Consider the following 11941-nt stretch of genomic DNA (forward strand, 5'->3'; position numbering starts at 1 on the left):
ACCTCGCTTTTCTCTATTGCGTTTTACAATACACAGTTTGAGCACCTCCTTGCCTCCAGCTTGTGATTGGACAATAAAGAAGGTGAAAAGGAACACTAACACAATCCTCACTTTGCTGTCTTCTTTTGTCAGGATGTTCATTGTCAGCATGTGCATGCAGCAGAGCCTGATTGGCTCAGAGACCTGCCCCCTCCCTCTTCCAGTTTCTGTACCACTGTACAGAGGATTACAGCAGACAAATACAGATACAAATTCAGGCAAAACTACACTTGTTGCATTTAACAATGCATTTAATGATTTTTAATGAAGACATAATATATACTTCATATGTCTAGAGGTCAGCTCTAATATGAAGGCTCCTTCTTATTCTGACATGAAACAAAGTTTACACACCCTCTTGCACCCGAGCCTATGATTAGCACTAATATATTTGTAAGGGTGATATATTTGTAAGGGTGAACTTAAAGAACCCTAGTTTGACTATATCTGGTCTCCCACAGTACACAGAAGGAGTTTTCATTCTTCTCTGACTGACCTAGGAGGCTGCATGACCCCTTACCCTCTCTCTGGACAGTGCTGATTGGCCCTGTGCTGATCACATGCACCCAAAAAAAATGCTCTAGCAATTCACACCAAACTGAGCATGTGCAGAGTGCCCCCAAGGCTCTGTTCTATCAGAAGATAGATTGGGGACAATGGAAGAAGGGGAGGATCAAACAGCCTTTTTACACAATACAGAGGATTAACCCCTTAGGTTCCACAGTGAGTATAACCAGCTTGCTTTACTGCATATACACACTGATTTTACTGTTGTGGGTTTAGTAACACTTTAAATGTGCCTGATAAGTGTGAACTACAGGATGTGGGTCCAGTTTTTTAATTTGGTTAACAAAAACATCAGTAAAGCTTATTGTAAAATGAATCAGGATTAAAAATGCTCAGTTTAAAGATTTTCACACATATCTATAACTTATATAATAAATGATTAGCAGTAAATAAAAGCAGCCAGACAAGAACCCAATATATTGCTGAAGCTTTATTGGGCATGCTAATTTGGACGATTTTAGAGAACATAGGATGCTGAAGCATTATTGTGTTTAATGACTATATGAAGCTAAGAGGACAAAAAAGGACCATTGAGTGGAATCAGTTAAAGCCAGGCAATCAGTTTAATGTATTTTATACACTATGCCCACAATTTTTATTGTATTTAAAGCCAGTTCTTTCCATTTTATGTAGAGTATTGAAAGGTTAACCCCTCCCTCCAGCATCAGTTTTTTTTGCCATCTGTGTGCTACTGGGGTGATTTCTCTTCAGTTCCTGTCTGCTAAACACAACAGGAAGTGATCAGAAATCTCACAAAAGTGTGGGCAGTTACCTCTTAGATGTTACAGATGTGTACTCATTGATCCCCCCTCTATTCTTGTTCTTGTGAAAACTTAAAATTTTGGGTTTTCCCTTTCAGTCCTGATAACAATTGTCATTAGGACAACAAAAGGGAGTAAATCTCCCTAATGGGATACAGACTGTAGAAAAAAAACAAAAAAACCTGACAGGGGTTCTAACTTCATACCACTCTATCATAACTATCCAAATCTAAAAATGTTTCGGCTTTAGATACACTTAAAAGATTGTGTTTATTAGATCACAATGAATAGCAAATTATTTTTTGGCTGCCCTCCCACGTTTCCGGGTGCCTGCTCCCACTATCTGCCCTTGTGGTCCTTGCTCGACACCTTTGTATGAGAGCTCACGAAAATTGGTTGCTATTTCTCTTGGGCGCCTTGAGCCTGGAACATTCCCTTGTCTTGGTGAATTTCGTCCTACATGATCAACATCTCTTACACTAAAAACTAGTGATCTGCGCTTAATTAAGGGTTTGACACTCACAAATGGTTGCAAGCCAAGATTAGCAGCAGCTTCTTGTTTTGTAAACCTTTTTACTACTTCTGCTATCTCTTCCTCTGATCCAGATTCCCCTTCATTAGCAGCTGGTGCAGCATTTTCTTCACTAGATGAAGACCCCTCTTGATTGGCTGAGGGTGCATTGCTTTCCTCACTTGAACTGGATTCTCCTTGGTTAGCAGCTGGTGCAGCATTTTCTTCACTAGATGAAGACCCCTCCTGATTGGCTGAGGGTGCCTTGCTTTCCTCACTTGAACTGGATTCTCCTTGGTTAGCAGCTGGTGCAGCATTTTCTTCACTAGATGAAGACCCCTCCTGATTGGCTGAGGGTGCATTGCTTTCCTCACTTGAACTGGATTCTCCTTGGTTAGCAGCTGGTGCAGCATTTTCTTCACTAGATGAAAAACCCTCTCGATTGGCTGCTGATGCACTGTTCTCCTCACTTGAACTGGATTCCGATTGATTAGCAGCTGGATCAGCATTTTCCTTACTAGATTTGTTGGCTGCAGCAGACTCGCCACTCTGCCCATTAGATGAAGATTCACTGGAGGATGCTTTACCATTCTCAAGCACTGGTACTTTATTTTCACTAACGAAAGGCTTCTCTTGCTCATCTTGAAATGGTTTGCTATTTTCAGTCGAGGTGCCGCTCCTTGCTTTTTGTTGGATACCAATTTTACCAAAATTTCCTGTTAGTTTAATCAGACATAACACCAGTTAATGAATGTCTGTGTATTGCTGATATATGTCAGCATCAGTAATCATAAGTCATAGCACTGTTTCATCATTATACGGTAAATAGAGAGTGAAACTTACATTACAAAGAAAAATAGTTCAATAACAATTACAGCCTGCTGGTTGTAATAATAGCTGACTGTGCTGTTTAAAGATGTAACAGACTAAATAACAAATTCCAACATACTATAAACTATATTGGAGCTGTGGATGTCTTTATTGACATTGTATTCTGCTTCTCTTTCTTTCTGTTAGACCCCTTTCACACTGGGGTGCTTTGCAGGCGCTACAGCGCTAAAAATAGCGCCTAAAAATAGCTCCTGCAAAGCACCCTGAAAGAGCTGCTCCTATCTCTTCAGTGTCCTAAGGGCTTTCACACTGGAGCGGTGCGCAGGCAGGACTGTAAAAAAAGTCCTGCTAGCAGCATCTTTGGAGTGGTGAAGGAGCGGTGTGTATATCGCTCCTCCACCGCTCCTGCCCATTGAAATCAATGGGCAGCAGCGCTTTGCGGGTGGTTTTAACCCTTTTTCGGCCGCTAGCGGGGGTTAAAAGTGCCCCGCTAGTGGCCGAATACCCCGCAAATATGACGGTAAAGCGCCGCCCCGAACCCAGTGTCAAAGGGGCCTTACTGCTGGTCGCATCATCACTGACAGATAGTGTTGGACGAGCGGTTCGGCCCGAGCATGGGGAAACAACCGAATTTGCAGACACAGTGCATTCTGTGCTTTCCCATTGACAGCTGGTTAAAAAAAACATTTGCCGGTAAAAATAGTAAAAAAAGAAAACGGTATGGGGGTCCCCCAGTCCATACCAGACCCTTATCCAAGCATGTAGCCTGGCAGGTCAGGAAAGGTGGGGATGAGTGAGTGCCCCCCCTTATGAACCATACCAGGCCACATGCCCTCAACATGGGGGGTGCTTTGGAGCGGGGGGCAAGGGTCTCTTCGCCACAACCCTGGGCTGTGGGCAGGGGGGTCTGTGGGCAGGGGGCTTATTGAAATCTGGGCCCCCAGATCCCGCCCCCATGTGAATAAGTATGGGGTACCAAATAAGTGTCAAAATAAGTAAAAACAGTAAACAGGTTTTTGATAATTCCTTTATTAAAAATTTAAAAAACAGTGTTCCCCCGATGTAGATCCATCATCAATCACGACACAGCTGGACCCGAAAACAAAAAAAAAGGCACTCCGCCCGCCGTGAAGGCAAACCGCCGAATAGACGGCTTGCTGTTTGACAGTTCTTATATAGGTAAGGGCCGCCTGGTGGCACCGCCCCTCTTGTGACATCACTGACTGGTGCATTCGTGGCCCCACCCTTTCCATATATAAGGAATGTAAAATGGCAAGCCAGCCATTCGGCAGTTTGCCTGTATGGCAGGTGGATCGAATTTTTCTTTTTTTGTCTCTTTCTTTGGTCAGCGGTGTGGCAGCATCATGATTGGCAATGGATCCACATCAGGGGACACTGTTTTCTTCTATTTTTAATAAAGGGAATTTCAAAGACCGGTCTTCTGTTTTTATTTATTTTTACACTTTTTTGGTGAATGTGTAGGGGGCTTTTTTGGGTAAGGGGGAACCCAGCCCCCATGTTGAGGGTATGTGGACTGGAATGGTTCAGGAGGGGGACGCTCGCTTGTCCCCCTCTTTTCCTGATCTGCTAGGCTGCATGCTCGGATAAGGGTCTGATATGAATTTTGGGGGAGACCCCATGCAATTTTTTTCTTTTTTGGGTGGGGTTTCCCTTAAACTCCATACCATCTTTATTTTTTTTTTAATAGCCGGGTGCTGGAAATTGCAATTGCAAGTCAATTTAAATGTGATTTGACACGTTTTTTTTTTTTTTTGGTTAGAAATGTCAGTTTTGCCTCAGTATGTTCTATACATGCTACAGATGCGCCACTTTACAGTCAGACTAAGGGGACCCTCCAGGTCCTATATTTAAAGGAATTTTTCATTAAACATGTCCCCAGGGCAGTACATAGACCCCCATGTCCCTTTTATGGCCAATTAATCGCATATAAGTCTTCAAAATGGGCACTTTTGATTTCTCATGTTCTGTTCCTATAGGCTTCAATGAAGTTTGCGGTTCAGGGCAGAACTTTTCCCCTGTTTGGGAGTTCTGCTGCGAACCAAACAGGAGGGTGTTTTGCCCATCTCTACTGACAGAGCTTTCCTGTTCTTGGTTATTTTCTTTGCCTTGCAGGGTCTTATAAAGCCACCTGCTTGTGCATGCTACTGTGAGCAGACTATCGCCTGACATGAGAATGCTGCCTACCCCGACATGCACAGGCATCCTGAGCATACAACATACACAAGATATTTTTCTGTTCTTCCTTCAAAGGAAGTAATGGACAGTGTCTCCTGAGGCATAGGCAGAGTCCTCACATCATCCAAATTTACTTAATGATCATGGTACATGTAGCCCCCATGAATGTGACTTGTATGTTCCCTGACAACAAATTCAGGAAAGCACCACAGAGGCCAGGGGATGAAGCACTAAAAATAGGGAATAATATAAGTGTTTATGAACTTTGCTGAACAAAATGGATTGCTGTCCTGTGCTACATTAATGAATAATGATGTGTTGTTGATATAAAGGCAAGGAATTAGTACTACTTTAACCACTTTCCTACCAGCAATAGTATAGATACGTCCTGGTAGGGAAGCAGTTATACATGGTTAATGGTTGAGGCTACAACCATGATCCCAGCATAATTTTTTCAAGTCGGTGTAAAAGTAATCCCACCGGCACTGCTACCCAGCTTCCAGTTCAATGCCACCGGGTTATCACAGAGCTGACCAAGGATCAAATCTCTACGTGCCATCTCTATGGTCCTGGGAGGCTGAAAATGACATCATGACGTCACTTCCAGTTCTAGCAGATGTAAACACTGCCATTTTCTTTTTTTTCTTTTTTTTTGCCGGAAAGCCTGAGATCAATTTTTCCAGCATAGAAGAGAGATGTGGGGTAGACCATAAAGAGGACCTGTCATGCCTTATTTCTATCACAAGGGATCTTTAAATTCTTTGTGATAGGAATAAAAGTGACCAAAAAACATTAACTGAACAATGTAAATATAAAAAAAAAGAAAAATTTAAAATTTATTATAAACAATTAATAATAATATATTGTGTAATATATTGTGTTTTGTCCATTCAAATTAATTAAATTTAATTTTTGCAAAAAAATTGCGCTTGAAAAATTGTTGCATAAATAACATGTGACACTGTGTGCAACACCCACCATTCTCATGGGCCTCTGTTTAAAAGATGTGTATAATGTTTGGGGGTTCTGAGTAATTTTCTAGCAAAAAAAATTATGATCTTTACATTCAGGAGAGAAGTGTCAGAATAGGCTTGGGATGCAAGTGGTTAATATCAATGTTTGTTTCTTACCATTTTTTACAAGTTTGACATTGCCCAACACAAACTGCTTTTGTTTTGTAGCTGACTCTACATCAGCCTCTCTTCGGGGTCTTTCAGGGTTCGGTGAGTCAATTAATTCACTTATTGCATCAATTCCACCAAATTCATTCCAGGAAAAAGAAGGATATTTGCTGCCCTTACTGGGACCAGGGTAAACGAATGCTGACCAAAATACAAGAACAAATCATGTGTTTAGCAGAAATGGTATAAAATACTGCCATCAAAATGTTTAGTAAACACAAAAAGAAGAACATGACCAATTCTTAAATATAGTAATTAATTAATATATTAATATATAATATATTAATAATAGCATAGCAATAGCATTATAATAGCAAAAGTATGCCCGCTTGTTAAACAGAATGAAACATCAAATTTGTAAATAAATAAATAAATTCTAGTGTTATGAATGTACAATACAGCATACACAGTTTGTAAGTTTGGGGAATATAAGGTATAGTTTAGTATACATACTGTAGAAGTTATATGGTATGCCGCTACATTGGTGGCAGTCAGTGGAGAATTTGACCTCCAAACATGGTGTGTATTATGGCATCCAAAGAGTTAAATTTTAGTCTCATCTGACCAGACTATATTCTCCCAGTATTACACAGGCTTGTCTAAATGTTGTGCAGCAAACTTTAAACAAGCTTCAACATGCTTTTTGTTCAGCAATGGAGTCTTGCGTGGTGAGCATACATACAGGCCATGGCGGCTGAGTGCATTACTTATTGTTTTCTTTGAAACAATTGTACCTGCTAATTCCAGGTCTTTCTGAAGCTCTTCACATGTGGCCCTTGGCTCTTGGACAGCTCTTTTGGTCATTCTTTTTACTCCTCTGTCAAAAAACTTGCGAGGAGCACCTGGTCGTGGCCGATTTATGGTGAAATTATGTTCTTTCCACTTTCGGATTATGGCCCCAACGGTGCTCACTGGAACATTCAGAAGCCTAGAAATCCTTCTGTAACCAATGCCATCAGTATGTTTTGCAACAATAAGGTTGCGAAAGTCTTGAGAGAGCTCTTTACTTTTACCCATCATGAGATGTTTCTTGTGTGACACCTTGGTAATGAGACACCTTTATATAGGCCATCAGTTGAGACTGAATCAGCTGATATTGACAAGGGGCAGGATTGCTTTCTAATTACTGATAGATTTCGGATGGTGTCTTGGCTTTCCATGGATTTTTGCGCCTCCCTTCTTCATGTGTTCAATACTTTTTCATTGTATCATTCCATTTTATTACAAATAATTACATTTCTGAACTTATTTATTTTGGTTTCTTTGTATGTATGGATTGCATGGGTTGTTACCAACATGGTGAAAATGTAATGTCAATAGCACATTTAGAAATTTATTTAGCTAGAATAATGGTGACGTGTTCAATACTTATTTTACCCGCTGTATGGAGTGTGCAAAGTAGGTAAATGGTGTGCTGACAAAAATACATTTTTTTTTTTACTATCTATTCCTAATAAAAACCAAGGGACTAAACATATATCTATCCATAATTGCTACCAAATTTAAGCCTCAACTGTCCCAAAAAATTATGTATAATATGTCAGGTTAGACTATAAAATTTAAAGGATATAAAGCGCATAACCGAAACATTACGGAAACAAAAAATCTGAAACTCAAGGAAATTTAGGGAGCAAAATGCTTAGGGACTCAAGTGGTTAAGCAATATTTTAGATACATTTAATAAGAAGCTACCCCAAGCTGAATGTACAGAGTATTACAGGGGTAGACTGTAACCACATTGGTCTGTTATCTAGCTTTAGATTTGGTTTCTAACATTGCTCAGAGACCCTTCACCAGTCAGTCTCTATCACTACATTCTTTTTCCTTTGTTCTACGTTTATATAAAGCTGGTAGATTGATTTGTATGGATTACCTAAAGTGATTTCCAGCTTCCAGGGAAACAATGAAGCCTGAAAGATTCCGGGTATGACACATGCATACTTACATTGGTCCAAGCTGGACCAATGTATCTGTGCATAAATATCCATACTTAACCTTCAGATTTTATAATAAAATATGAACAAATCATACTTCTGCTAAATTAATCAGAAAGTAAAGGACTAGATTTAAATACAGCAAAAGGCACTGCAAGCCTGAGACTAATTTCACTAAAATGTATTTCTTTGCCTTTGACTTGTGTCGCAGTGATTATAAAAAAGGCTCCTGCACTACTTTTTATTGCGACTTTCATAGACTTCTGCAATGAAACTGGCCGCAATGAAACTGGCAGCGCAAATCGCACTGATGTGCGGTTTTGAAATCGCGCTGAAGCAGCACAATTTCAAAGCCACACCTGTGTGAAAGGGGGCTGAGTGTGAATGTGTCTGTTACTTCCTACTTCTCTGTACGCAAAAGGCAATCTACTGTATTTACCCGAGTATTTGCCTGAATTTACAGTAAATAGAATTTTACTATATTGCAATAACTCTTTAAAGCTTTTAAACATGCATACACATTTCAAATTAATTTAAATTATACAGGACTGTCGATTTACAAAGCATAAAAATATAGTCATCTGTCCAGCCAATAGCAAATCAGAAACAAACATAGTAAGAACACAATATTATTAAGAAATTTGTTCTTCATAAGATGTTAGTTGGTAGTGATCTATACACATAATGTTTCAGTGCCAGTTTATTTATTGCATCCAAATGGCATTACCTTTGTATCCATACATCATATAGAAAAAAACTCTATCCTGCACATAACAGTTTTACATTTTTCCTACTGAACATTGATCATATGATATAAATGTAACTACCAAAACCACTTACCATTGACGTATTTGGCCAGGCCAATGGCCACCAAGGAAAGAATAATTAGATTTTTCATTCCCACCAACTCAGCGTATAGCCCACTGCTGACTACCAAATGAAAGTTGGAAAAAAATCAATCAGCATTTAAATGGGGTAATATATAGCCCCTCCCACACATACTATACTCTTGAAACTAGAGGAGGATCTGGTCTGTACTTCTATAAAGGTTTCCAGGATTTGGTCTCTAACAATGAGTCAGTTTAATTGTTCAAACACTCTAAGGTTTACACAATTTTTCATTGTAGGCAAGATATGATTGTCAAACAGTGGAAACTCCACCCGGGATGCTGTAGCTCAAAATGTAGACTGGTCAGCTACAGGTATGTGGTTAGAACAAGCAAGTGAAAAGGAAGTCCACATGCTGAAAACTTTTTTAGATTATTTCTGTTAACTTTTTATTAGAAGAAGAGCTTTATAACCGGACTTGGTATAAAAGGTTTTGAACCTAATTAACTTCATAGGCTCTGTTCAAAATCATAACTTATATAATAATAACAATACAAATTTTCTATTAATGAAATTCAGTTGTTAACATAATATATACATTTTTTTCTTGAATAGGATAAGGTATTGATTATTTTGATATTTGTTCTTTTAACAGAATATTGCAACTATGTTTACCAAGTCAAAACCAATAAAAACAGGCCCAACCCTCTGCCTTGACCAAATTTAAAATGATTTTTTTTTTTTTAAATAACAAACATGTTATATGTACCTGCCCTGTTGCAGTGGATTTGCACAGGGAAGCCCAGATCCTCCTCTTCTTGGGTCCCTCTTCGTTGCTCCTGGCCCCTCCCTCTTTTCGAGTGCGCCCACAGCAAGCAGCTTACTATGGGGGTACCCGAGCCGAGCTGCAGCTCCGTGTGTCAATTCAGACACGGAGCTGTGGTTTGGCCTCACCCCTCTCTCTTCTGATTGGCTAACTGATTTTTGATTGACAGCAGCGGGAGCCAATGGTGCCACTGCTGTGTCTCAGCCAATCAGGAGGGAGAGACTCATGGGACTCATGGACGTCGCGGGACAGAAAGCGGGTTCAGCTACATATTAGGGGGGCTGAGGGGGGCTGTTGCACACAGAAGGCTTTTTTATCCTAATGCATAGATTGCATTAAGATAAAAAACCTTCTAACTTTACAACCCCTTTAATTTCAATTACATGAGCAAGGACAAGAAACAACTTCTGTACATTAAACATAGATGCCATTATCTTCAAGTAAGTTAGTGTGTATGTGTGTATATAGAGGTTTTTAAAACATTTGTTATAAGCCATTGGTTAAAGAAGATATAAGACATACAGGGAAGATTAGAGAAATGGGGGGTGTGGTCTGAACATGGCTGAGTGAGGACGCTTAGTGCACGAGCTCCAGGCACTCCATCGGCTACAGATTGACCTCTCTAATATGGGGGATACTAACAGCGGGATACTAAAACCTCCCGTAAGGCAGCAAAAATAAGTGATACTCAACCCGAGATTCAGCAGTATTTCACGGTCCCACAGAAATGTGGACCCGGGAATAAAACGGCAAATTTAAAAGGACAGGCTGTGGGATCTCCAAAGGCTGTGAGCGTCATACCTGGAGGAAAAGAGAGACTGGATAATATACCGGATACTCGGGAAACTGTGGTTGCAGACGGAGTGATCCTCTCTCAACAGAGATTAGTAGCTCCTAGTAGAATGGAAGAGGATCTAAGGATACTAATACAAACGCTCCCAATGAGGACAGACATAGAGGCTCTCATCCACAGAGTGGAAGACGCCCATCATAAGGAAATAAAGCAGGTGCAGACGGAGATATAATCATTAGCAGACCATCTAACAGCGGACAAGGTAACAACAATCTCCCTGGAAGAGAGAGTAGTTATGTTGGAGGGAGAGCGGCGGTCACATTCGGAGAAGTTGGTGGCATTACAGCTTCAGATAGAAGACCTCAAGGACCGAAGCCACCGCAATAATTTGGGAGGAGGATAAGGAGAACCTCCAGGACAAGGTAATGGCTATTTTTCATAAAGTTTTGGATGGTAGGGTACCGGCCAATATGGACCTGGACAGGGTACACAGGGCAATGGGTCCTAAATCCTTAGACCCCGTGAAATAATCTTCACCGATTTACACATAAGGAGACTATACTCCGGAAAGCGTGGGAGGCAGGTATAATTGAAGTTGACGGGACATCTGTTAAAATACTACCTGACCTGTCCCGAGCTAAACTACAACGCAGAGCTTTGCTCCGTCCTATTTTGGACAGAGTGCGTCAGGAGCAGGGGCGGACTGACAACTCATGGGGCCCCCGGGCAATAGGAGATCATGGGGCCCCCCCTGTCACACTGCCCACATTACATACATTGGTCTCTATCCCCTTTAGCTGCAGAGGCAGCAGCTGAGGATGTACACATGCTGCGGCAGGAATTATACCCCCTGTTGCTTTTGGTGGGTGATCGTGACCCAATCAAGTGAATAGGGCCACTCTGCAAACACCCAGCAACCATGTGTAATGCACGCAGTAGCAGCATGCTAGTGTGGGATCCAAGGGCTTAAAGCAGGTTATGTGATGAGGCAATACAACACCTCCTTATAGCCTGCTTTAGCCACTTGGTCGCTGTACTGCATAAGGTTGCACAACCTTTGCAGAGCAAGCCCCATGCCAAACATAACAGGGTGTATAATTTCTGCTGAGGCTGCAACATGTGTACACCCCTGGACCCCTAGGATGGAAGCAGAGAGGGATCCCTGGGATGGAAGCAGAGAGGGGCAAAGGCTGTGGACATGATACAGGAGGCGGACAGAGGCTGCGGACATACTGCAGGTGGACATAGGTTGCAGACATACTACAGGAGGTGGACAGAGGCTGCAGACATACTGCAGGTGGACAGAGGTTACGGACATACTACAGGAGGTGGACAGAGACTGCGGACATACTGCAGGTAGACAGAGGTTGCGGACATACTGCAGGAGGTGGACAGAGGTTGCGGACATACTGCAGGAGGTGGACAGAGGTTGCGGACATACTGCAGGAGGTGGACAGAGGTTGCGGACATACTG

The 11941-nt window shown here is 41.3% G+C and overlaps 1 protein-coding gene across 1 annotated transcript; it reads right to left on the bottom strand.

The window, feature by feature from the left end:
- Positions 1-1021: 1021 nt before the first annotated feature.
- On the bottom strand, positions 1022-9009 carry LOC141105972 (uncharacterized). The gene is made up of 3 exons (XM_073596245.1): positions 8861-9009; positions 6036-6227; positions 1022-2594 (listed from the first exon to the last, which is right to left on the bottom strand). Exons 1-3 carry the CDS (start codon positions 8916-8918, stop codon positions 1663-1665), a joined length of 1182 nt encoding a protein of 393 aa, XP_073452346.1. The 5' UTR covers positions 8919-9009; the 3' UTR covers positions 1022-1662.
- Positions 9010-11941: the final 2932 nt, after the last annotated feature.

Source organism: Aquarana catesbeiana, linkage group LG08, assembly GCF_042186555.1.
Source record: "Aquarana catesbeiana isolate 2022-GZ linkage group LG08, ASM4218655v1, whole genome shotgun sequence".
NCBI classification, from domain to species: domain Eukaryota; kingdom Metazoa; phylum Chordata; class Amphibia; order Anura; family Ranidae; genus Aquarana; species Aquarana catesbeiana.

Coding starts and splice junctions, on each gene's coding strand:
- LOC141105972 (XM_073596245.1), bottom strand. CDS start 8,918: ATGAAAAATCTAATTATTCTTTCCTTGGTGGCCATTGGCCTGGCCAAA. Junction 6,228..8,860: donor CCTGGCCAAATACGTCAATG/GTAAGTGGTTTT, acceptor TATTTTGGTCAG/CATTCGTTTACCCTGGTCCC. Junction 2,595..6,035: donor TGTCAAACTTGTAAAAAATG/GTAAGAAACAAA, acceptor TTAAACTAACAG/GAAATTTTGGTAAAATTGGT.